At 34.9% G+C, this 27,449-nt stretch overlaps 2 protein-coding genes across 7 annotated transcripts; one reads left to right on the top strand and one right to left on the bottom strand.

Moving 5' to 3' along the window:
• Window positions 1–31: 31 nt before the first annotated feature.
• Window positions 32–17,098, bottom strand: LOC106176141 (lethal(3)malignant brain tumor-like protein 4). Of its 6 annotated transcripts, none has more exons than XM_087002242.1 (20): window positions 16,957–17,098; window positions 12,391–12,685; window positions 10,031–10,132; window positions 9,700–9,816; window positions 8,881–9,443; window positions 8,533–8,656; window positions 8,177–8,315; window positions 7,442–7,623; window positions 7,067–7,146; window positions 6,637–6,871; window positions 5,461–5,555; window positions 4,680–4,908; window positions 4,360–4,445; window positions 3,616–3,889; window positions 3,269–3,371; window positions 2,836–2,964; window positions 2,080–2,304; window positions 1,799–1,854; window positions 1,324–1,568; window positions 32–1,069 (listed from the first exon to the last, which is right to left on the bottom strand). In XM_087002242.1, the coding sequence occupies exons 2-20, from the start codon at window positions 12,665–12,667 to the stop codon at window positions 941–943; spliced, it is 3,390 nt and encodes a 1,129-aa protein (XP_086858368.1). In that variant the 5' UTR covers window positions 12,668–12,685; window positions 16,957–17,098; the 3' UTR covers window positions 32–940. The 6 variants fall into 6 exon arrangements, with proteins under 6 accessions (XP_086858368.1, XP_013413836.2, XP_086858369.1 ...); XM_013558382.2 differs by lacking the exon at window positions 16,957–17,098 and adding an exon at window positions 16,338–16,478; XM_087002243.1 differs by lacking the exon at window positions 16,957–17,098 and adding an exon at window positions 16,338–16,478 and having other exon boundaries at window positions 1,324–1,550.
• On the top strand, window positions 16,612–27,408 carry LOC106176142 (uncharacterized). Its single transcript, XM_013558387.2, has 6 exons — window positions 16,612–16,738; window positions 20,776–20,951; window positions 21,356–21,499; window positions 21,881–22,155; window positions 22,642–22,759; window positions 25,072–27,408. Exons 2-6 carry the CDS (start codon window positions 20,789–20,791, stop codon window positions 26,019–26,021), a joined length of 1,650 nt encoding a protein of 549 aa, XP_013413841.1. The 5' UTR covers window positions 16,612–16,738; window positions 20,776–20,788; the 3' UTR covers window positions 26,022–27,408.
• Window positions 27,409–27,449: the final 41 nt, after the last annotated feature.

The raw sequence follows: 27,449 nt of genomic DNA, 5'->3' as shown, positions 1-27,449 counted from the left end.
GTGACACGAAAAGAAAAAGTGTAGTGCTTGATTTCCTGGGATAAAATGATTTATTGGTTATCTAGATATGTACAGAGAAAAGATTGATAGTCACCTCTTCCACAAATATTTACAATTGTCATCAATAAATCCCCTCAAGTATATATAAACTTAATCTCTCTTAGAGAAATAATTAAATAATAGCTTCAAAAAATGTTACAATGAAATATGTAGATTACTATCAAGCATCAAAAGAGAAACATGATAACTTGATTTCATTGAAAAGGAAACAAACTGGTAGTTACTATAGAAATCCTAATATAACCAAGTAAGTGGTTGAATTGTTTAGACATGTCCTAAACTGACACCCACTACATAAACCAACCAATTCCTTTATGCAAAACTACAAGCAGAGACCTCGAGATAATCTAGAGACAGTTTATTGCACAATGGTTCAAAATACCAGTAGTACTCCCTTTACATATTGCTATAATTCATATAGATAGAAATGGTATAATAAACCAATGAAAAAGATTTGTTTTGTAAATAAATGTAAAACATTATCAGTTTTCTCCCAATAAAATTAAAGCACATTCTCACTGATATTGATGATTCTATTTAATAGGTACTGCTTCTACTTCCACAACTGTGAATGCTGTACATACTAAAATGTATATACAAATGTGCAGCATAATTCCAATTTAAGACACCTCTGCATAAAGATTTAAGCAGTGAAAGGCAAAAACAATGGAAACTGAAGCACTTCTATCTTCCTTTCCAGATTAAAGAAGTCTAATCACATACAAGCACTCTACGTCCTACTTGAGCAGTCTTGTTCCTCTTTTCTATATACTCCATATGATATCTAAATTATGAAATGCCAAGCTGGCAATATGGCGAAAAAGTCTCTGTAAAAACAAGTTGGTGTTGGCCTAAGCACCTTTTTCAAGCCACCAATGACCTATAATTCAACAGTCTTCTTAAACATGACGATGCTATTGTATATCTTCAAAGCTGGGCCAAGCTTTATGTTCATAATTTTCACAATATCTGCCTGATTCAGTAATAGGAAGGCTTCGCCATCAATTTGCTGTAAAACGAATATATTAAACTTGTTACTTGATACAAAGCACGCCCATTATCACATAAGTACTGAATAAAGACAATATGTAGCAAATAATTCTTAAGTGTTGGTCCACTGCAAATACAATATAAGTTGTAAGTAGTTAACATTAAATAAATGAAGAAATATACAAAAGCTTATGACTGAACAAAGCATCTGTACTTAAACTGAACTGTCGTACACTGTCAAAATGAACTGTGTAAAAAAACTAAAGCCCTCACCTCTTCTTTGAAGACATTAGCTTGTTCCATACATCCTGGCAATGTCCTGATGAAGTTGGCCACATCATCAATGCTCCACTTGGCCACCTGGCCCCCCAGGATCTTGTCTACACCAGGCAACAGTTTGGAATGTTGCTCCCAGCACAGGGGCATGTCTTTGTTGGGAGTAGGGGCTGACGGGGGCATAAACACTGACTGGTGGATACCCTGGTGGAGGGCATGCATGTCTGGAATAGAGGAGTAGACTTTATAAAGCAGGGCATCTCTGTAATGCCCTGTACGTGACTGAAGATTAATATGTCATTTTTACATTGATGCAGTGCACTCCTTTTACGTAGCTCTTAAATACACTCTGGTCTATTGGATAAGCATGTGAAACATAGCATTGGATGCATTCTACAACGTAAGTTTCATTCCCCTTTAAGAGTTGCTGTATTAAAATAATTAATCATAACTTATCCCAAAGGAGGTGTACCTTTAGGTTCTCTGTATTCCTCCTTCAGTAAACGCCTGTTTCCATGGAATTTATGCCTAAAACATCAAAATATACAATTATAATACATCTATATACATTTCTTTTCAAATTCATTCTAAAATGAGCCTTTCTCAAATTTCCAAGATAATAGCTAGCGACTTCTTTATGCATTAATACATTGCAAAAAATTAAATAAAAAAAAAAAAAAAAAAAAAATAATAATAATAATAATAATAATGCTTCCATTTTAATAAATTTCAATTTTAGAGCTACAATATTACTTTTTTCTTCCGCGTTTCCCAGGTATTTTGTTGTGCAGCTTTTTGTATGTAAGACGCACAGGTTGATAGTCATCATCCCTCTCGTATCCTGTTCCGTTCATCAAACCCTCTTCCTCCATTTTGATTCTGTTCTGTTCTGCCAGGGGGCAGCCAGAGATGCGGTGATGGGAGGTGTATTTGCCTGTTATGTGGCCAGAACTATCACAACCAGAAGTGGGGCACTTCCTACATGAAAGGGAATATTTGCATATTTGCGTCACTTCTTTATGAACAATTTGTCATTTCAAACCTGTCAATACCTTCAACCAGATTAATAAATTAGCAACTTAAAACAGTCTTGTAAATGGCAAAAGAAGTGTTTCAAAAAAAAAAAAAAAAAAAAAAAAAATACTGATAATATACTGCTGCAGCTACTTGGCCAAGTATTAAAATGGCAAGCAATGGACATTTTTTTAGTGCTTCAACCATGAAATACAGTAAGCATAGCTGGTCATTTCTATTTGTTTAATATACATCTTTATTTACATGTAAACTGAAAGAGAGATGGCTACTGTTATACAAGTGTATAAGGGTGTTACACATCTTGTAGTTTTTTGTTATATTTTGTAAAACTATGTATATTTCTTTTCTGTGCTGGAAAAAACCATGAACATAACGCAGAATTTTTAACATAAGGGCAACTTAGTTAAACCTAACACTGTGCTTTTTACAAAAGTTGTTATTTTAATAATATACTGTTGTGTGAGTGAAACTCACTTTTCATCAGGAGAAATACTCAGTTTTCTGGCTTTCATCTCTGCCAGCTCTGTTCTCGTAGGTCCCAGTCTGTCTGCCAGTGCGGTTTCCTTGTTCATATTCAGATTAGAGTATGGACACCCAAAAGCACTGAAAGAAAAGAGTTCAGTAAATGTTCAAGTTTGTGCAACTGTGACAGTGTTCTCCCAAAGACCTTGGATTCATTTAAAAATAATTTTAAAAACCTGTTAATTTAATAGAGTAGTCATAAAATTTAACCACATAGAAATTATATCTCCTAAAGTACCTTTCCATTTGCAGACAAAAAACATTTCTTCATTTAGTACATAATAAAAACAGTTACTATAAGAGCAATTTTTAATCAGACAGAAATTTTGTTGTTCACAAATGAACACCCATGTTTCTTTCTGTACAATAACAGTGTATCACCCACCTGTGATGTCCAATGTACTTGGCTCCCTTGATGTGTCCAATCCCCTTACAGCCTGGAGTGGGGCACCCACTGCCATCTTCATTCACAATTAAGTCTGCAGGACCTAAAAATAGTTGAAAGTATCATAATAATGCACTCTAGCCATCTCTGTCCAACATACAAGTTATTTTCATTGTTAAGACATCACTGGTATGTCTAGTTATTAACTGCCATGATTACCATTTTCTAAAATCCCCACTTTAGCAAATTTATAACAAATCAATGTCTAAGTCAGAAAATATTAGCACTCTTCTTTATAAAAGTTTAATTTTTCTTTGAGTCCATAATCAATTCCACCATCAACTCACCAACAGGTGGCTGCAGTGGGTGTCCTGTCTTGCTGCACCAGCCAACAGGGTGTAAATCTGGGGAGTCATCGTCCACCCAGTAATCATACACATCAGACCAGCCATCAAAGTGCAGCTTTACACGGTAATCTTCAGCCTCAGCTACTGTAGCCACCCGTACCAAGATCGGGTTCCTCTTGTCAACTGCCTCCAGTTTGTAGCCAGCTTCAAATCTCAGAGGGGGACGCTGAAGTGTGACAATAGTGTCTTTTGACGATTCAGGGTTGCTCGGGTACTTAAAGTATATAAGTGAGGTTGCCCTAGCTGTAAATCTTAGCAATTACCATCTAGTAATACTTAACTTTTCATGGAAATCAGAATCCCTTTTCAAACAAAGAAAAATAAGGGACTAGTATCACTAAAATCTTTAAAGATGCTTCTAAATGACAATGGTATAACAAAAAGAAGGAATCATATATAATTTCATACTTATGCACACACATACACAGCCAACAGATGATCAGTTATTCCCAAACCTAGAGCAAACATTTTCCTACAATAGTAACCTGGTGATTCAGACTGGTGTTTTCTCTCACATATTCAAAATAAAAACTATGATCTAGTGCTAAGCATTCAAATCAATCTAATAATAATCTTTGTTGGTTCTAGAACATTTTAAACAAAGAAATGAAAAAATAAAATGTTAATACAGACATACAACAAGTCTTGCTACCATAATATTCTCATTTGCAGACATATACTTACAGCTTTGAATGCTCTAGAGGGAACTGGTTGGGATTTGGTTTGTCGTAAATAATCCTCCCACGTGAAACTGGACACATCTTTACAGTCTGAATATTAGAGAAAAAAAAAAAAAAAAAACAGTTTGTTGGGATCATTAGAAATAAATCCAAAATTCAAACCTAAAAAAATGTTCCATTTTCCCATTTGAGAAATTACAATTTCCTGTTATAAATTGTTTTAACTGTTTTTTCAACATCTAAAAATTTTTTTTTAATAATTGATAGGGTACATTCCAGATAAATGGTGGAAACACCACAGAAAATGTGAGTTGAAGAACTAACCATTTGGTGGTGAGAGTGCCTTTCCATTCTCTTGACACCATCCCACAGGGTGAATGTAAGGGGAAGTGGGTTCACACCAGTAGTCATAAATGTCTTCCCAACCATCGAAATGGATTAGAAGACGATCGCCAACCACATCTGCCACTGTGGCAACGCAAGTTAAAGCTGTATTTTTCTTGTCTACAGCTTCCAGTTTTAATCCTATTCTGAAGCCATGTGGTGTAACAGACTAAGGTAAAGGAAAGAAATATGTCAAGATGTGTAAACGATACAAATAGCATTTTCAATGATTAGCAGTAAAGGCTTCTTAATGGCTTCTAGTCTAATATTTCATCTCATTTTTCTTCTTATAGCATTACAAGATATTGATTAGTAGCTTTGTTTTTTACATTGCCAATACTGAAAATTCTTCTGATTTGCCAGTGATGCTACACATTGGAGTTTAGCATGTTAAAACTGTATTATAACAAAAGCAATATCATTTTACAAAAAAAAAAAAGTTTTGGAAAGATATTGAAAAATTTTGAACATAACTGTATTCTAGGCAGAACAAATGATAATGAATAATTTATATCTGCACGTAAAATCAGACGTAAGCAGACATTAATTGAAAGAATTGACTGAAATCAACTAACATGCTGACAATATTCAAGTCTGCATAATGCCAATCAATGGTAACACCACAGTAAAATTGGCTGCAATCTGCAAATTGACTGACAATGCTCAAGTCCATGGAAGGAAGATTTTATAAGAATATGTGTTAACACAAAAATCCACTTACAGCTGCTTGTTGTACACTAAAAAGATGTTTTGGTGCCGGTGAAGCCTTGGACAACTTCAAGTAGTGATTCCAATTGAAAGTCTGTGGTGTAAATCCTAAATAGAACAGCATTGGTACATGTACTATAACTTCACATAATTAATAAGACAGTTATCAATCAGGATTACCTGTCAAATACTAAATAATTGACTCAAATTACCTTTATTCATACAATACATTACATAGCAAGGAAACTCAACCAGTGAAAACCAAAGAGTTACTTTTGTTCTGTTGTAATTGAGATCAGGAATAACAACAAGGATTTATTGTGGATTCACATTTATTTGTATCATATGTCTTATTTTTCACGGCAGTGGCCTAGTACTAAGTTTGTTTTTTTTTAATGTTCAACCATTTAAGAATGTTCAAATATTTTTGACTGGGAAAATACCAGATATTCAAGTCTATTTTGTCTCATTTCATTTTGAAAAAAAAAAAGAAAAAAAAAAAAATGTTGCCTAGCTTTTACAAAACTAAGTTTTGACTTACCAAGCCCTGTTGGGTTGGTCATCAATGGAAAAAATGGAAAAGGACGTTAAGTTTTGTTTGAAATGAAAAGTTAATGCAACCCAACCTACTGGTTAGCTAAGAGGGAAAAGTAAGGCTAGTATAATACTGCGCCACTAATTGGTTCAAAGTTAATGTGCATGTTCCACCACACAAGCTCCACCAGAATTGGTAAAACAGAAGTGACTTGCATCGATTTTTCAAAACATATGTGCAAATTCACCACAAAATAAATTTTGTGCACAAAAAAAGGACAGTGGAAACAATGGTGTTCAAAGTCAACCACCAGCCATATTATTTCAACTGGGTTAAAAGTTGCTTATAAACAGAGGTCAGACCAATGCACCATATACAGAAGTGTCAAAAACCAACCACCTTGTATTTGGGCAATATAATGCCCATTTGCTTCACAGTGCTAAAAAATATAACTAAAACACTGCTATGTTGATACTTTATCCACTTTTGATATCAATGGCTCTGATACAAGAATAAATATGTTAAAATGGCTGACTAGCACATCATATAGCTTGAATACAGCTGCGCACAGTCCTTTTGCTTAGCCTAGCTAAGAAAACACTATAGTCAACATGAGAGACAAGCGAAGATGTGATAATCAAGGCTTAAATGTACCTTTAGGCGGCTGTAGTTCTTTGTCACTCTTCTCACACCATCCAGCTGGAAAGATCTCAGGAGAGTCTGCATTAGTCCAGAAATCATAGCATTCAGAGTAGCCGTCAAAATGGAGGCGTAGACGATAGCCGCAGACCTCTGCCACAGTCAGAACACTGTACAATGATGGGTGCTTGGGGTCAATGCCTTCCAGCTTCATACCAACTCTGAAGCTATTCTTATTTTGTGGAAAAGCCTGTGTGGATGATAGCAAGTGAAAACTTAACACTTCTACAACATTTCACCAATACCTCATTTGTTGATTTTTGAATATGCTGTATATCATGAAAGGTTGAAAAAATTCAATGAGGCAAGTCTTAGCCCTTTTAATGTAAAAGGTAACTATTGCAAAAGCAATAATTAGAGACTGATTCCACATTCTGATACCTACATTTACAAACAACCTATCTGGTGCAGCCACTGATCTTTCCTGCTCCATGTAAGTTTGCCAATTAAAACCCTTTTTTCTTCCTAAAAGCAACAATACACAAAAACTCTACTGATTAATACACCTCAGGGTGCAGTCTAAGTTCCAAGATCATGACATGTACTAATGCTGTAAACAAATGATTTAAACAAAAGGCATAACTGTTTAAAATAGTTTGCCATCAAAACAAACATTTCACATTTAATCATCCTTTGCCTCTTAAGTTGTTGAAACTGCAAGTTAAAGCTCTAGATGATGATAGGGCATACAGAGAGTTATTCACTTCAATATTAGGTTTAACTTGTTGAATGACTGCATCATTCTTTTGTTCCTGCTTACCAGGTCCATTCCCATTGGTCTTAGCAGCAACATTCTCTTCTTCCTGTCTCTTGGCAAATTTTGCTTGGGTGACAAGTTCCTTTCCTACACTAGCCATCATAGCCCTCTTCCTTTTCTTTAGCTTCAATCCTTCAGCGCTGTTTGCTTTGGGAATCAGCCCTTTCTTTGCAAGAAGACCTCTCCTAAAAAGACATTTAAATCTATGTTACTGAAACTGTTTAGATGCCATAATAAAAAATTTAGTTTGACTCTTCAAACCACAACACTCAATTACACAGCAATAGTCAAACCAATGCAAGATTCAATCTGAGATCAAAGAAGAAACTATTTAGTACATCAAAATACAATCAGTTCAGAGAAAAACTGTCATTATATGACTTAAAATGGGAGTTCACACATGAAAGCTCTGAATGGCAAAAATTTTTGGTCATGACAAGTAAAATTTTAAATTGATATTACAAGTGCAAAAGAGTTATTTAAAAGGGTCAGAGTTGTACAAAATTATATTGAGATTTAAGGACAAAATTTAAAGGCCAACAAAATTAGTTTCAATCGGGTAAGCTTTTAGCAACAATTTCACATTAAAAGTCTGAAATTTTGAACATTTCTGGCACTTCTTCTTAACTAGTAACTCAATCTTGTTACCTTGTTAAAGCATTTGGTTTCATGCAGGTATTACATGACAACATGGCACATTGCCGTATTCCAAACAAAGGTTGTTCAAGATGCACTTACTTGCTAGCATACATGCCCACACAAGACTTGCTACAGAATCGGCCAGAATTACAAAACTCACTGGCAATACCATAACAACCACAATTTTCACACCGACATATCTCATCAGTGCTGCTAACACTCAACTTTTCCTTGATGTCTGTAAATGAAAAGACAATATTGCTAAAAAAAAAAAAAAAAAAAAACAATTTATATGAAATAATTAACAGCACATAAATTCAACACTGCTATCGTTGTTTGTCAATTTATTTACTCTTGAAGTATTGAATTTGCATATTACTTTCTGGGTACAGGAACAGTGGATGCTGACACTACAATTTGTCTGAATACCTTAGCAGCACAGAAAATATACCAACCCTCCAAGTCTTCAAACCCAGCATCCATCCCCTCTTCTTGTATTATGTCCTTCTTAAGATCCTCTCCCTCAACATCAACATCATCTGTCACTACTTCTAGTCCTCCAAATTCATTCATACGGAACTACCAACAAGAAGATTAATCAATAAAAGAAAATCCATATAAAGGGCCATGCAAAAGCAAAATATAATATACTATAATGTGGGCTGATTACTATTTTTGACACAACTGTTTATATCATCCACATCCAGAAAATGGTTTCAAATAAGATATATTTAACCATTTGATGCTAAATTTCTTTAACCAAGGGGTGATCTATGAAAGTATATATGAAAGTCGTGTCCTACCTTGAGGTCACTTCCAGGTAATATTCCAATCCCATTCTCCCACTTTAACGAGTCCATGGCATCAAAATCCCCTGGTATTGTATCTGTTTTGTTCACAGCACTAGCACCAGCAGTAGTTACATTAGTTGTTGTCATCTTATTCTCACTTTTCTCACCATTCTCTGGGGGCTCCTTTTTGTCAACTTTCACCTGTGGTTCTCCTATTAACTTTGACCCATCTGTACCGTCTGTCTGAGCACTAGGTGCAACTGTTGCCAGCCCAGTTGACGTTTCTGCTGTGATTGGTGCCACCGGTGCCACACTGACCTGTGGTGCCACCGCAGAGGTGGTGGTGCTAGTGGCGCTGGTGGTGGACACGATGGGTGATGGTGTCCTCTGCACCTGAGGAGCTATATTAGGTGCTAGGGGGATAGGCTGTGACTGAGCAGGTTGAACAGACACACTCTGGGCTGGCATCCCTGGTACAGCATTGGCCTGCACTGGCTTGGTACCACCCACTGGAGCTCCTGGTGCACTCGGTCTGATTGTATGGACTGGCTGCTGGGCCAGCACTACTTGAGAGCCTAGAATATAATGCGTTTTTAAATTTTTATGTTAATAGATGATTGAACCATGTTGTACCTGGATTCAACCTGCATAATTTTTGGAAAAAGAAAAGCATAACATTTAGACATTTTCAATATAAAAGGAATTTATGTATGCTGGGAAGTTTTCTCATTTGACAAAGATATGAAAAAAAGTCTCACTATTAATATTTCAAATGCGGTTATTTCTATTATTATTATTATTATTGTAAACCACCACAGATATACCCCTCACCTGGTGGATATCTGACATTGGGAATCTTTAGGTTGACCAGTTGGCCAGGCTGTAGTGATGTGGGCAGGCGGAGACCAGAAGTAGTCATCACAGGAGTCATCTGAGAACCCATGGTGGCTGAAAAGTTGAAAACATATATATTCCTCATAACCAGGCATATTCAGAACATTGAGTCAGCTGGTGCATTAAAAATCCCACAAATAAGAAAACTGAAACCATACCTCTAGAGGCAAAATAAAAACAAATAAAAATTTATCACTATGAATGACTATCTAGTCTTAAAACATGCAGTGGGTGCTACAAAAGCACTCTACAGCCAAAAGATCCTTACCCGCCACCAAAGCAGTTTGAGGGATTACAAGGGGGGTGCCATCATCAGGCCTGGACATAGCTACCCCACTCCCACTGGTAGAGGGTCGAATATTGATGGCCCCTGGGGGGAAAAACCCAACACTTTTACTACAGAAGCCATAAAAGAAGCATAATATACAGGCACTTAACCAATGACTTAAAATGAGCATGTTTAGGTAAACCAGTGCCAAGTTGGAGAAAAGAGAGTAAAGGTTATCAATGTTGTAAGTATTTGTTAAAAACTTTAAGTTACATATGAAGCAAGATTCCCTTTAACCTATGTAAATCAATACTACCAGTATTTCACACAACTCAAATAAAGTCGGCATGCCAAAATAAACCGACATTAATCAGTCCATCAGCCATAAAAGACATTAAAAATGCACTTTCTTCACATTTTTGTTTGTAATTGTAAATTTTACCTACTTATCTGTCCCCCAGTAGGAAAAAGTCAGCCATATGATTAAGTAATGTATGGTGCATTACAGATGCATGCACCATACCATCATTATTCAAATGAAAACAAACCAGGGTTATACATATAGCACAGAAAGAAAGCAGAAAATATCTGTTCAAATATATTTGGAAGATACATAACAATGTCCTTTGGTATTTTTTAAGTTATTCTATTTGAAACTATATGGTGGCATTTGGTTGGATTTGCTACAAAGTCAACTCGTCTCAAAAAGCACCTTTAACTTGCTAAAAAAAAGTAAGAAACTAATATGTCAATGTTTCAATGTTCTTAAAATATCTATTATTTCTGCCCTGATTAATGTATTACATCTTTGCCTTGTCAATCTACAACATGAATGGCTTCCTCTCCAATCACCTTTTGCATCATAAATTAATTTACATACCATACTATGGTATGTTAATAATAGGGCTGATCACCTCTAACAGTAAAAAAATTTAACACATTATGGGTCTGGGTCTCCTCACCCTGTAATATCATCTTTATTTGCACAAATGCTCATCCTGCAGTATTATTTTCAAAAATGCTTTTAAATAGGCAAACACTCCAGTAATAGAGAGAATGAAAATACATCAACAAATACTGCTTTCAGTGACAAGTTAAGAGTAACTTACAAGTTTTAATTCAAGTTCCACAAAGATAACATTCTTCTCTGGAAAATTTCTCTCAATCTATACTGAATATCATAAACCAACCACGTACTTATTGTTTGGTTAAAATATCATTCACTTCCTGGTTCACTTCTTTTCATATCAGAAATTGGAAAGCCCACTTGTGATATCTCCCCATCCAATGTTTATCTGTCATAGGAAAACATGGGACAGCATTTAACAATTTTCTTTATGCTGGTTCATTATATTGGATACCCCCTTCAGTTAAGCACCTATCATGACAGCCAGTTTATTATTATATATCAAATCATGTTAGAAATGAAAGCTTCCAAGCACAAATGTGTGGTATCTTCTGACTTCTCAAAAAAAATCTTTTCATGATAGTTCTCACCCACTCTGTGACTACGCAATGCGACTACAAATTCTAGTTTTCTTTCTTATTAAAAAAAAAAAATAGCTTGATCTTCATACTGCATTATTACTCCAAAATTATCTACAGAATAAACAGAAAGAGGTGAAAATGATATATTTCTTTATTCTGAACTTAAATGTAGTGAGTCAGAAATCATGTGATAAAACTTTATCTTCCCTTTTGAAATGTAAACTAATTGAAACATTAAAAGTTGTAATTTTTCTTTTTTGAAAGACCTGTCTACTCAAGCTTTTCTTCTTGATTAACATAATTTTCTTGATATTTTGATATTAGATAATGGCAGCTTTGGCAATAGCTGATAAAAAAAATCATATTGAACTCTATGATTATTGCACTACTCCTGTAGCATGTAATGAATTGTGCTAAAGACTGAAATATCTACCGAACTTATGACATCAGCAGAATCAGCAGGAATGTCTATATTTAAAAGGATATGCATCCATGAACTTAAAAGCAGCTTTGGGCAACTTAAAATAGAGTGAAGGAATCTTTTCACTACAAAACTGGTTTCATTTTACTGGCATGCCATCTAAAATAATTTTTTTCAAAGCTGCCTCATTTCAATCTTTAGGTAACACTTAAAAATATACAGATTAAAAAAAATAAAGATCAGTTAAATAAACTTAATTTTAAAACATAAACAAATCTAAAAGTACAAAACTAAACGTATTCTGACACATTAACAAAAAACATAACGAGGCTTATGCATCTAACCCATGATACTGTAATGATCATACAAATCTGACATGCAAAGAAAAAGTGATATCTAGACCTTAGGCCATCTATCTGTCTTGTATGTCTAAATCAATCTCCTTACTTACCATTTGATATAGTAAGATTTATTCCTCCTTGGAAACTAGCAGTGCTCACCACAGCACCTGGAAAGCTACCACTGGTCCCCACCATAGGCTGTCCTATAAGAGGCTGACCTATGAGGGGCTGGTCCAAAGCCCCCTGCTGGACACCTCCCCCCTGGTTCACTGCAATGAACTGCTGGGCATTAGGAGGATGTTGAACCAATGGGGGAACAGATGGCGGATGTTGCTGTGGCTGCTGCTGTGGCCCCTGCTGCTGTAAAAACTGTTGCTGGTTGTTCATCTTGATGATAGTTCTTCACTGGAAAGAGTCAATCTATACAGAAAAGGTCTCAGGGTAATATCTATAAATTATGCCACTTTTAGACTAAGAGAGCTTCATTTTCCAATTGTGCCACAAAACAAAATTTCCTAATAAAAAGCAAAATTCAATTTTATTGTATTGCACATTTCCCTTCAAGGTTTATCCAAATACTACACCTTAAAACTAAATGACTTTAAAAAGCATTATGTAAAAACTTGATTTAAGCATACACTTATTCAGAGCAAAAGATTATTTTACAAACAGATGACATATTACATATATTTAACCATTTCAGCATGATCCATAATGCAGTAATGAATTCACATGTTGAAAGAAAGTTCTATTTTTTCAAAAAAGAACAATGGTACATGGGGTCTAGTAATTGTAAGAAGAAAATATAAGCTGTTTTTGAGGTATTTATCATATGATTAAGACAGGTTCTTTTCTCTCATGATGTTTAAGTCTGTCATCTAGCAAAGGCTAATAAAAAATTACGCTTAAAGAACATACTTATGAAAGGCTTAGACGGGCACTGACATGGTTTCTTTCCAGTGACAGGCAAACATGAGTAATTCATTCCAAGAAGGATACATGACAAAGTTAATTTTATTTTCATTTCACAGGCGTTTAGATAATGGCCACTGTCCACACCTTATAGTTTCTTTAAATAATTTCCATAAAATGATCAAATGCTTAACATATATTCTTATCTGACTAAAGAAAATACAAAACACTTTTTTAATCTTTATTATTTATAATTTATTTGTTTTTATTCATTTTTATTCATTTAAGCATTTTATCATTATTTTGTCATTGATATTCTATTTAATTATTTTATAGTTATCATTATTTTACTTCTTATTATTAATCATTTTATTTGTTTAATTAATTATTTATTAATTCATTTTGCAAAATTTACCATTAAAGTAACTTAAATTTGTACTTGGCTTACAAAATCTGATAATTCTAACTTGGAATGTACCCCGCTGTGATGTAATTCAGCGACAGGACAAAGCTGAACATGTCTACGGGAAGGGACAGGCACATTCTATATATCAGAGACTGTTTTTATTCTTTACAATGGGCACAACTATTTTGGTCTACTTGCAGAACAAAATGGGTGTAACACAATATGCAATAGTGACCATTCTCAGCAGACAAGGAGAAAGCAGTCTCTTACATTTTGTTGGGTTGGCACCTGCATCTACAACATACTAGTAAAGATGTGCTTGTTCGTATTGAAGGGCAACGTGTATATATTTATTTTTAAAGGAAGCAAACTGAGTAATGTGATACTAAAATTATCAGTATCAAATATCTTCCTTTATGTATAAGAATTTCTCTTTTCTGTTTGTGCATTATTTGTTATATGGCAAATTGTTTTTCCTAGTGCCCTATCTGCTTACTATCCAAAACTCAACAAATATTCATCTGCTGTCTTATATTCCAAATGCTTTATCATATATGACCCACATAGAGACATGATGGTAATGACTAAATCAAACAAAACATGGATGCTGTAACTCGAATAGTAAAATAAGTTAAGCCTTCGCTGAAAGTAACTTACTCCGCCCTTGAGGTGCAATTTTACAGCTGTCAGTTTTTCCTATCATAGCCTCTCCTTTACTTTATATTTCATTTATATATATTATAAACAAAAGAATTCAACTGTTGACAATTAAATCATATGATAAAGTAGCCGATTTGATTATAATTCAAGTCACAAAAATAGGAGGCACATTTCACATAAAATTTTTGATTATGTGAGCAATGTATTTCATTAGTGGACAAAATTACATTCATAAAAAGTCACATATTGATAGATGAAATATTCAACATACAATAACTGATTAGCAGGCAAATAAGCACATGAAGTATATATGAGATTAAATTTATAACATTAAATTAATTTTTTTAATTTTAATAAATATAAAACTCATTTAGTTTGAAAAAGATAATAATAATGATAAATAAGAACTCATTTATAATAACACATCTAAGAACAGTTAAAATTATACTGACAAACAGCAGGAATTGTGATACTTAACATATATGTAGCTTTCAAAAAGATGCATATAATATGGTTTGTGCTTCAAGGACAACCTTAAATTAGGATAAATAAAAACATTACTTGTCACTTCAATTGTTACAAGACAATCAAAAGGCAAAGAATTTGGCTATTTGTACAAGAATTTTTCCTTTCTTTTTCGTCTTCCCCATAGATAACCATCCAACGTCATTCACAATTCAATATTAATAGTTTTGCATACATACACCAGTAAAAAAATCAATACTGCTGCCTCTCACCACTACAGCATTACTGCCTTACAGAAATCAATTAGATTTGATTTCAATTTACAAAGAGTTTTTTCAGCTGCTGCACCTTATATTTTTGTCCTTTAAAACTGATTTTCACCTTAAAATTTAATCAATAATTTGAAACAAAATATCAAAAGTCATCAGTTTCAAAAATGTTTTAGTGACCTTTTATATGTGCTTATTTCAACTTTTATGAAGCCTAAAATGATTGCATGAAAGTTGCAGAGTAACTGATGTATTTAAACCTAACTGTGCTTAAGTCTTAAACAGCTAAAGCTAAAAATAGAAATAACCACATATACAGGCTATCTGCAAGCTAGGTCACATACATATTAAAGATATATTGTGCATGAGCAATACCTGGGCTATTTCAACTTGTGACAAAACAGCCTTATCTTTCAGCACTATTTCCAAAATTGTAACCAAAAAGGAAAAAAACACTCTTAAAAGGTGACAGGATTTGCACTTAAACTGGCAAAACTGAAGATGAATATATAACATTGTAGATTCATAAAAAGAAAAGGAATAAAACTGAAGTACCATTTAGTTTTTTGTTACAGTTCTTTTAAAATGTTTTACTTTAAATGGTATATGCAATTCTGAAGAAAGCATGGAGAAATTTGAAATTTCAATTCCAACATCTGAAGAGTATTTTTCTTTCTAAATGCGTTTTAACCCACGCCAATGATTTTTTATATTAAAATGGCTTTCATTGGAAATCATGATAAAAGAAATTCATGATTCATTTAAAACGATTGACATTCAATTCTTTAATCAATTCCACTTTGTTATTTACACATTTTTCACGGGTACAAAAGCATAACAGAAGTGAAATTACCATCCCACTTTTTGTTTAAAACGACCTATTGCAAAACAGAAATTATTCATTATCATTAACTTTCTCGCAGCATCTGAAAAACGTCGCCTCGTTTTCGCTGGTAACGTTATTGATGGAAACATGATGTGAACGATCGTTTCTCGCGTTTTACTTTGTTCAACAACGGCAAAACAAGAAAACACACACCTAAGCTGCCATAAAACATAATTATCTAATAAACATACCATCTCCTCGGTTTGAAAAGTAAATGTCAAAGTCGATTTTTCAGTCTATTACTTGGGGCTGTTCCCGAAAAAGTCATACCCACGAAAAGAGAAGTCGACCAAAAACTACACTTTCAACATCAAATTTTAAGCTACAGATTACTTACATCACTGCTCAACATACACCAAAGTAAAGAACTATGAACAATCTTGTATAACAACATCGATTAAAAGTGTGCAATATTGTTTTGAAATATAAAATCGAAGGAAACAGTAAAAATTTCCTTACCGATTTCACAGATCGAGCGCCATTACAAGCCACGAGACGTTAATTTGCATAAAATTGGTGGGGTATCACTGGAACAGCTCACTTGCTGCTGTTCTATCAAATGCAGCTTTTGTGTCTGGTATATCTACATTGACTTTCGACTTCGTTGTATCAATATTAAAAGCAATCAGTGAACAACATATGTATTTTATAAACACTTTTTATCAAGAGTTTATATGACGTTAAACAAAGACATAACTAACGATATATTAAAGAAATAAAAAACGTAAATAACAAGTGATTTACCCCACAATGCACCGCAATGTTATGACGTGACGTCAGTCTACGATCCGTCTCAGCTGACAGGAAAATACATTCGAAGAAAAAACACATTGCACAGAAATACAGCATTCGTTGTCACCGTGAGTATTCATACAAGCAAATATACTTGTCCTGTATGAGATGCTAGCGTCAGAGCATGTTCTGGAGGCACACATTAGAATATATGCGGTGCACTTTTCTAGTCGATTATGGCGTCGAAGACCATGTTAATTGTGATTGTGAACATAGGTATTATTCAAGTAGCTACTTGCAAGATAACCACGAGATTTTAAGGCATAAAGAAATAGCGTTAACTTACTTTTTAAGTGCTGATAGTGCCCTACTCATATTAGGACAAAGCTTCTATGTACCATTCATGCATCAGCTCCAAAAAAATGACAATTGCTTGCTAGAGATCGAGGGAGATGCCCTCGAACTACTCTCCCCTCCCCTCCGACGAGCGCACACACACACACACACACACACACACACAGTAATTCGTTTTTTATGAATCTTTTTTTAAGTGCTTGAAAAGTAATGCCTCGTTTTTTTTTTCTTTAGAAAGTGTAAAATGGGATGCAATATTTCGTGCAAGTCAGCAACCATAAATATGAAAATTCACCACCGACACATTGTGTAGATCATAAAATTGGCAAACTTTGACTCGTGGAGGTTATGTCAACACTTTATGCTCCATTTGTAACAAATATATATTCGAGTTCCTTTTGTAGCTTTGAAGCTTAGCCTGTTGACTTTCCAGAGCTGCGCTTTACAAATGTACCTAATGCTGCCCTTTTTCTGCAAGCTATATATGACACATGTACAACCTACACCTTACAAACTTACCATACTTTTAAATACAACTTTAGACCTAGTGCTCAAGCCACACTTTAGACTCTTCTTAAAACAGATACACTGTATTTCACCTTATATGTTTCAGAACTTCTTTCACAACTTTTGCCAGCATAACATGTCATTGTAAGGTAGGATTGTTGGGAACTAAATTTTGGTCTTTGGTGTGATTGATATTTGTCTAGAATGTATGCTTGCAGCATGCATGTTTGTTTGATCTGCCAAAGTTAGCATGAAGTGAACAAGTACTTAGTAAAAGGAAAATATGGCAGAATTGACCTGTTTTTGAATTCACATTTTCGATTGTCTTTGCATAGTTGACTTTTCTTTTGCAGCCTTTTGAAGTAGTCTTTGGTCCATATACTGGTTTATAGCCTCTGCTTCATGAGCAGTCAGTGTGGTTTATTCCATAGAAAGGAAATTGTTGTTGTGTCAGTTAATTTTAAGACATAAATGTCTAATTCAGTAATGACAGTCTGACTGAATACATGATCTATTTCGCACTAATAATGGCAATACAAATTAACTAGAACTACATCTTTATATCAGTGCCTAATGAGCTAAGTTAGCTCTGTGGTAGCTTGAGGCACTATACACAAAGAAGGTGAATATAAGTGGAAGGACTTGAACAAGTATGGATACTTATAGGTGCATGGAATAGGTTGTCATCTTGTTTGTCATAGTTTTCAGTAACACCTTTATTTATTTATTTATTTATTTATTTATTTATTTATTTATTATTTTGTATGGCATATAGATCTATATGACTGAGTTTATATATACACCACTTTTTGTTAAGACTTAAAATCTTTGTGATGACTGCTTCAAAAAAAGGGGGGGTTTCTGCAGGTGTCGGGTATAAAGTAAGTCTAACTTGTTTTTAAATCAAGTCTGTTTGCTGTATTGTCGGATAGGTGTATATTAGGTTTTGCATGTTAAATTGCAAAGCTATATATATTATTCTTTATATATATGTATACATATATTTCAGTGGAGAAAAATTTTTTGTCTGCTCTTGTGATCAGTCACAGGGAATCACCATGGGGTTGCCAGGTGGTGGGTGTCCAAGTGAGCTCAATAGTCTTTGAACTGTCATTCCTCGCCTACATTTACTCTTCATCAGTCCCATAGGGGTTTGCAAGTGTAGGGGTTTGAATATAGAGAAAAATGCAGAAAAATAACTGTTCAAATGTTATTTTCTGGAAATATTAAGTGCTTTTTTTTCAAGTTATGCTATTTGAAACTATTTGGTGGCATTTGGTCAGGTTTTATTGCACAAAATTTGGCATTATATGCATCTTTTAAACACTCACAAAATTTCTGCAACCATTGACCATCCCAAAGTAACAGTCTAGTCAATCTTAAATGTGAATCAAGCAAGATAGCATAAAACCAGACTTTTGGCACAGCATGATGTAATGTAAGACTAGAAACAATGTGAGAATCCATGTCAGGTGAGGTTAAATTTTTAGCGATAACGGTGAGATCATGTTCCAGGAATGTCGTCTTTGAAAGCATTACGAATGTGATGAGCAAAACAGGTTCTGTTGTATAATAGACCATGATTTGACAGAACTTTAGAGAAAACCATTGGAAAATATGTGTGCAAATTCTGTCAGCTTTTATTTGTGGCCATGTGTCCGTTATTGATTTCACCTTTAAATGCCCTGAACATCATGTGTGTGTGTGTGTGTGTGTGTTTAAGTGTATGTGTGTGGTTCTATAAAGTGATGATTTAATTCCTTTTCCATCATTGGTTGGGAAATACCTCTTCATACTGAGAAGAGCTTGCCAAGTCACCTTTACGTCTGTAACAGGTGTTGTTGGGAAAGAGTTATATATACAGTACAGCATTCAAGTCCTTTAAAAGGAAAGTTGGTTATTTGAATGTACATTTTACCAACCAAAGTTTATTTTATTCTACTTGGTGATATGCTACTGCTTCTGTAAACTAGGAGTTTCTTAAAATTCATGTCATATCATATATATGATGTCATATCATATAAAAGTAACATAATTTTTAGATCATTAATGTCACTAATACGGTTTAAAAGGGCTAAATATATGTGAATCCTTGCAGTGCTGTACATAGCTTTGGTCTTATTATTATTATTATTATTATTATTATTATTATTATTATTATTATTATCATTTATGTAGTGAATATTAGGGCTTGCATAGTCCTTAATATATTTGAACTAATTGCCATTGTTGTACATGTTTCAGTTATGTCAAGTCATACCAATGCTTTTAATGAAGTCCACATACCATATCTCAAAGTTTTTTCACATTGTTGGGTTACTACTAAAAAAATGCTTTGCATGATGTCAACTTCTGATCACATGAGAACAATTTGGTGCAGAAGGGATAATGTTATTGACTTTACTGAAGCTAATAGTAACTGATCTGTAGACATGGGCATTGTTCCCCAATTTCTTGTAAGAGATAAAGTGCTGTAAAACGTTATAGCAGTCAAGTTTCTTTTCTGAAATAAATTCTGTCATTGGTATTGTTTTATCATTAAAAGGATGGCATTGAATTGTGATGGGATAATCGTAACATAATGACTTATTTATGTTTTGAATGTGAGATTTTGTCCTGAAGCAGGATGTTGTTTCTCTTTCTTTAAAAGAAAGGTAGAGATTTCAGATTTTATTGTCTTGATGATCCATTGCTTTTGAATTGGGTAAGCCATATTTAGTAGGCAAGTGGGTCAGCCATATTTATTCGGCAGATTAGTTAGTCCGTGGATCATCTGTTCTGAATGCAGTCTATGGTTGCTTTCCCAGAGATTTAGATCGATCTAAAGATTAAGTTTTAGGTCGACCTAACTCCCTGGGGGTTCAGGCTAAATTGCAGTCAGCCGAGCGGACACCATAGTTAATTACCCCCTTACAGCTTTTAGTAGGCGGGACAGACGCTTAAGCTGGCCAAGCTGACAGTAATCTACTGAGACTCCCCACAGGGATAGATCGATCTAAAACTTTATGGAAATGGGGTGTAATATATCAGACTACTAGTAATCTTTGATGTGCAGTGTTCCTTAAACAAACAGTACTTATTTTGCATACATGATACTGCAGATAACTATTGCTCATCTTGTAATGCTGAAATCTGCATGGAGGATGGCAGAGTTAAACAAACCAAAAAAATCTTGCCCTTCATGGTTTATTGGCTCAGCTAGAAAATGTATATCTTGCAAGTGGAAAAAATATATTCACCAATATTTGAACAAAATTATATCATGTGTGGAGTGTATTAAAAAGACAGTGCTGTTTTGTTGTAGATACTATTCCATCATGGGAGGGGCTGTGAGTGCTGGCGAAAGCAATGACGATTTAATTGACAACCTTATGGAAGCAGATTACATAAAGACTCCACTCATTGAGAAAGTATTCAGGGCTGTGGACAGAGCAGACTATTATTTACCAGAACACAGGAGCAATGCATACAAGGACTTGGGTATTTATGAGATACTTTCCATTTATATTTATGAGATATTTATTAACAATAATGAAGTGATCAATAGATGCTTGATATAGCATGCTGGAGATGAAAGTGATAACATCTTAGATGGACTGATGTCACTGTAGCTTTTTAAAAAAATTAATTTAGTCATGTATGTACTTATGTTGAGTATATGTGTATTTTAGGAAATAATACCAGAATATATTTAGTTTTAAAAAGTTGAGAATTAAGAGTGTGACTCTTATAGTCTCATAGTTTTGGTTTATAATAGTATAATGTATGTTTAGAAGGGTCTGCACATGTTTTCAGGCTCAGGTTAAAAACTTGGTTATTGCAGCAATCTGTTTGATTCAAGGTATCATGTGCATGATGTGTCATCTTTGTTTTGTTTCTTTTAGCATGGAAGCATGGGAATCTCCATCTGTCTGCCCCATGTATCTACTCGGAGGTGATGGAATCTTTAGACTTGCACCCTGGCCAATCTTTCCTCAATCTTGGCAGTGGCACAGGCTACCTTAGTACCATGGCAGGACTTATTTTAGGTAAGTGGGAGAGATTAATTCACATGTTGTTATGTTTCCCTCCCACAGTATCTGTTAAAAGTTACCTTTCCTTGATCTATTTTATTTTGTCCTAAAACTTACTATTTTGTGATTGTGATTATTGCATCTCTTCAGCTAGTGCCAGAGATTGCCCGTTGTATGTAATCCCCTTGTTTGACTTGCATTTGTGTGGCTTAATTCGGTACTTTATTTAGTATTCTTGCATATAAATTTTTCTTTAACCAAATAGAGAAAAATTGTAAAGTTTTAATAAAACTTTGCTTATTTATTTTATGTTATTTTTGTCTTATGGTATAGAATAAAATGAATTTAATATTGATAAAGATGTCATCAGCAAATTGACCTCATTTTCAATTTCAGGTTCTTATGGAGTTAACCATGGTATAGAAATTCATGCAGACGTGGTAGATTATGCAAAACAGAAGATTGAACAGTTTAAAGAGAAGTGCACAAATTTTGATGAGTTTGACTTTTGTGAGCCAGTTTTCACTGTTGGAAATTGCCTTCTCATCAATTCCAGCTGCCCTCTCTATGACAGAGTTTACTGTGGGGCAGCATGTTCTCCAGAGCATGAAACTTATATAAAGAACCTGATTAAGATTGGGGGAACTCTTGTCATGCCTTTCCATGATCAGGTACCCGGGCTAATTTTAGCTTAAATTTTGCTTAAAGCATTTATCTGGAATTGCCACCCAAATTTGTCAAAAGAATAAAAAATCGACAAAATTTTTTGATTGGATTTTTTTGATATGTTAAATTATCCTTAAATTTTTGTGAAAATGTTTGTGGAAGCATGAGGTCAGGGAAGGGTGAATTTCTTTTAATTTTAATGATATCTTATGCTTGGTTCATGAGGATGCAAATCAAAAATATTTGTTAGCTCCTATCCTAGGTCATTGTAAGAATTCTTTTTAATGATAAAGGATTGAGCTATGACTGCATACTGAGAACATAAGGAGCCTTAGGTTAGAGTATTGGATGAGTGTCCAATAGGACACCTTGGCTCTCCTTTGAAGGACCCCTTTTTTAGACAAAGCAAGTCGTGATGGATTTCCATCATTAAGAATTTCAGACTTGAATGTGTTGTTTTATAAGTGGCTAACACTTTTATCTTAATTCAGCTTCTTCAGATAACCAGAGCTGGTGAAAGAAGATGGGAGAGTAGGAGTGTCCTTCCAGTTTCTTTTGCCACTCTCATTCAACCTGAGAGAGAGCAGTATGCAAATATGATTGATATGCGTAAGTGATACTTTCAATGTAGCGTGCAATGCAGCCATTAGATTAATTGTACCACCAGCGTAGGCGCTGGCGGTACTCATGGTTTTAGTCCCGACCCGTATGTTCCGCCGGCTCCGCCGGCTCCTGCGGCTCCGCCGGCTCCTGCAGCTCCGCCGGCTCCTGCGGCTCCGCCGCCAAGTCACCGTTACCGCTTCTCCTCCTAGACGGTAAGGGCCTCCATACCCATCTCTTGGATTTAGGTCACCTATAATCTCAACTCGTTCCACGTAAAATTTGGGCTTTGTCGGTATTGGGGTCTAGGTGTGGCACTCATTGCAATGCACCATTGTCCAAAAATGGCAAAATTAAATGCTAATTATCTCCCCTACGGAAGGAATTATGGGAAAAATTTCTACAGACAGCTTTCCAAAAGTCATATGTGTAGATTTCAAATATGCCCTTGGATTTGACCTTTGACCTTTATTTCAAGGTCAAACGGGCCAAAATTTTCAAAAAAACAAAATTTTTGCCGAAAAAAAATTTTTTTGCGCTCTTATTCAGACACCACACAGACTTAACTAATAATATTAATGGAAAGTGTTACCCTTCGGGTCATCTTTCATCTCCGTGAATTTGGGGTCAATCGGTGCATTTTCACGGGAGTAGCGGCCATAAGATATCAAAACTGAAAATTGTCTCTAATTCGGGAACAGTTAATGCTAGGCACCCATTCTTATTTTAATTTTGTAGAGCATGTAAAGCCCAACACTGGAGGTGGTCTCCGTTTTTTTGTATTCCATACGGTTTTCGAGTTACGCTTTATCAAAAAGTCATATACTGGTGGTGAAAGCAAAATGTGCGGGCTTGGCAAAGCAGACAACTTGTGGTCAAAAATGACATTATTTCATCAAATTTGAACATCTGGAACTTCAAAGCACCTCCCATTTCAAGAATTTTGACCAAAATGACCTTTTCTTTATCTTAATTAATTTTTTTCTGTAGGAAATTTATGGCACACTATGGTAACTCCAAAATTATACCATTTAGTCCCTTATATCTCCAAAACTGGCAGAGATAGGTCCATAGTTACTATTGAAGTTGAAAAGGAAGTCATATACTGGCAATCTAAATGTGACCTTAAAATTGACCTTTGACCTACTTTTCACCATGAACTGAACTTTGTAAATTTTGCGTCCCTTTTATCTCGGAAACTGGCAGAGATAGGTCCATAGCTACTATTGAACTTGAATAGGAAGTCATATACTGGCAATCTACATGTGACCTTAAAATTGACCTTTGACCTACTTTTCACCATGAACTGAACTTTGTAAATTTTGCTTCCCTTTTATCTCCAAAACTGGCAGAGATAGGTCCATAGTTACTATTGAACTTGAATAGGAAGTCATATACTGGCAATCTAAATGTGACCTTAAAATTGACCTTTGACCTACTTTTCACCATGAACTGAACTTTGCAAATTTTGCTTTCCTTTTATCTCCAAAACTGGCAGAGATAGGTCCATAGTTACTATTGAACTTGAATAGGAAGTCATATACTGGCAATCTAAATGTGACCTTAAAATTGACCTTTGACCTACTTTTCACCATGAACTGAACTTTGCAAATTTTGCTTCCCTTTTATCTCCAAAACTGGCAGAGATAGGTCCATAGTTACTATTGAACTTGAATAGGAAGTCCTATACTGGCAATCTAAGTGTGACCTTGAAATTGACCTTTGACCTACTTTTTATCATGAAGTGAACTCTGCTTATTTCTTTCTCTTTTAACTTCAAACTTGACAGAGATAGGTCCATAGTTACTCTTGAACTTGAATAGGAAGTCATATACTGGCAATTTACTGTGACCTTGAAATTGACCCTTGACCTATCTTACGAAGAACTTAAATTTGATTGTACCATATATATTTTTTGCAATAGTTAAAAAATTCTTGTTGATTGCATTTTTACAGCTTGTCAAGCACAAAACTGGTGGCTGTGTCCCTTATTTTGTGTATGTGGGGGTCTATACGAATGCGCTTGCTCCAGCTGGTGGTACAATATTCGGAGGCGGTATCGCCTCTCTGATCCTCTAGTTTGCTAAGTAATGAGATGTTGTTTTAATCTGTTACATTTTACCACAAGTAACTGTATCAACCTTTGCTGTAAGTTTTTTTTCATATGTTGTGTGTATCATCTTTCAGATAGAGATTATGAACAAATTAAATTGTAGTCATTCTTTGTATAATCATTTGTGAGAGTTTTGATTTCTTGGTAATCGTCAATCTTTCTGCTTTCTTCATCTCTTTCTTAAAAGTAGGCATATTTTTTAATTCAGCTGAGGTGAACCCTTTATCTCTTCAAGAAGCATGTCGCTGTGGCATAAGAAGAATACTGCGCTCCAATATCAACATATTACATCCAAACCTAAGCACAAGAAAACGTAGAAAACCAAAATGCCCCAAACGTCCCCGACATCATCGACATGTCAATATTGTTCCAATGAGCATGGGTATGATGATCTTGGGCAGATTTGATGATGATGATGAAAATAATGAGAGCAGTGGGCCAGATGTTTGGCTAAGAAGAGGTGAAAGGTCTTCTGATGAAGAGGTAGTCAGTAATGGAACCACAGATGATGAACAGGAAAGAGAAAATGAAACGGTTGAAAGTGGTGAAGGGGAGTGTGATAATGGTAAAGAATCTAAAGATGATGAAGTGGAAGAGAAATATGATCATAATGAAAAAGGAGATGAGAAGGAAGATGATGCTCAGATTAGTGAAGAAGAAATGGAGGTCGAATTAACTGGGAGAGGTGCGGGGACAAATGGTAAAAAATCCAAACCAAAGTTGATAAAAGCTGTAAACTCCTCAAGAAAAGGGCATACGTCATCATCTTCTTCAAGCTCATCTGAGTCTGGAGTGGAGTTTCCCGAATTAAACCCATCAAGTTTAGAATCTGAGCATCTCTTGTCGCCTAGACCCTTTAGAATGCCATCAGACAGACAGCGAGTAAGTACCAGCAGTGATTACCATTCTGACAGTGAAGCTAAGCTCACCCCAGACAGTGCCAATATAGAGCGTCCAGAGTTCTTCAAGACCATTGAAGAGCAGGATGAAAAAATGGACTATGGTGGCACTGAGAATGACAAATGCACTGAAGACGATAATGAGGATCAAGATAATAACTCGCCAAGAATGACCTATAAGGACTTGATGAAAGAAAGAGTTAATAGCCTTCCTATACCAGAGGCTCTGAAAAAATATGTTATGTATTACAGAGAGTGAATATGGATGTGTGAGGCCAATCATATGGCCAGCGCCAATTTATCACGCTGGAGGGCAACCTCAGGAAGTCCCAACTTTAGGCAGTCAAGCATTTGTCTCAGGACAGTCTGAGAATAGCAGTGACACTGAAGCTGGTGAATAGAAGCAATACATTTGAACCATCTGCTGATTGACATCAAAGCTTTTATTTTTCAAACATGACACTTCCACCAACTCCTCTTTGGTGTTAGTTGCATAGTGGCTTTTTGTGCTTATTTGTCAATATTTATCTCAGTGAATTGCTTTGCGAAAACAAACAGAAATGCATTACAGAGCATTTTGCCACCAAATAAAAAAACAGTAATGTTCGCATGTGGGACAGAGGTTTAAGTACTTATTATCTGATAACCTATTGCTTGCTGACACTGTTAAGTTCTCATTTCTATTTGGATGTCCAGGATGTCCAAAACGGTTGGTTTGTGAAATGAACACCACATTTATAACTGAGAGGAATGTGTGTGAAGTGTCCCTTTTCCCCGTAAAGGGATTTTGTCACTTGGCAGTAAAATAACTGTTAACCATCTCTACATTTTAAGAAGCTCAAAAGGCCATTGTGTCTTATGCTTTGAGGTGACATTTTATCAGCATTACTGTTGCCTTTACTTGGGTGCCAATCCATACAAAACCCTCCAAACGTTGTTAGTCTCATGACTGTGTAAGATGGTTATTGATTTAATATTGACTATTGTATGCTTCGTGAACATGGTGGAAGGGAATGCAGTATAAAAATGTAAACAGGACAAATTTTCTGCTGCTTGATCATGCCCTGATTTGTGACCATATTATTGAAATAAGGCTTTTGTCTTAATGTATATGGAAGTATGTAACATCTGTATTAATCACTTATAATCATTAACACATTAACAAATGTTTATAATAAATTAACCAATCCAAACTGTGCATAGTGGAGACATTGGACTGGCATGATTTTGATCATTTCATCATTTCATTTAAAGAGTTTATTATACAGATCTTTTTTTTTTCTTTTTTTTTTTGAATAGATGCCTGTCATGATTTTTCAGTATAAACTTGGTTTGGATGTAGGCTGGTTAGTAGGCTTTTATGTCTGGAGAAACGTGAAAACTTTTCTTTAGTTTGAACACTGCAGACCATGTAAGTTGCAACCTGTTGTATTATTTTTTGAAAATTTGATTTGAAAAAAAAAAATGTTATGTTAAAACTTAATATTTGTGTTATTATTAAATATCACTTTAAGTATATAAATTTATTATATTGCTTAGTGTTCTATTTACTTTTGGAAAGCTATGCATGTTAATGCATGTTTGGTTTAGTCAATTGTAACAAATTATGCCTTGATATTTGAGAATAAATACAAACGAAAGTTGAAGTTCTGAACTTGTCAGTTTGGGAACATAACTTAAAATTGTC

The sequence above is a fragment of the Lingula anatina genome, chromosome 1 (assembly GCF_051362555.1).
Source record: "Lingula anatina isolate TDL-2025a chromosome 1, LinAna3.0, whole genome shotgun sequence".
NCBI lineage: Eukaryota > Metazoa > Brachiopoda > Lingulata > Lingulida > Lingulidae > Lingula > Lingula anatina.
This window is presented reverse-complemented; position numbering and strand designations above follow the sequence as displayed.

Coding starts and splice junctions, on each gene's coding strand:
- LOC106176141 (XM_087002242.1), bottom strand. CDS start 12,667: ATGAACAACCAGCAACAGTTTTTACAGCAGCAGGGGCCACAGCAGCAG. Junction 6,872..7,066: donor CAGATAGGTTGTTTGTAAAT/GTAGGTATCAGA, acceptor TCATCCACACAG/GCTTTTCCACAAAATAAGAA. Junction 1,855..2,079: donor GGGAAACGCGGAAGAAAAAA/GTAATATTGTAG, acceptor TTGATGTTTTAG/GCATAAATTCCATGGAAACA.
- LOC106176142 (XM_013558387.2), top strand. CDS start 20,789: ATGGGAGGGGCTGTGAGTGCTGGCGAAAGCAATGACGATTTAATTGAC. Junction 21,500..21,880: donor CATGGCAGGACTTATTTTAG/GTAAGTGGGAGA, acceptor TTTCAATTTCAG/GTTCTTATGGAGTTAACCAT. Junction 22,760..25,071: donor TGCAAATATGATTGATATGC/GTAAGTGATACT, acceptor TTTTTAATTCAG/CTGAGGTGAACCCTTTATCT.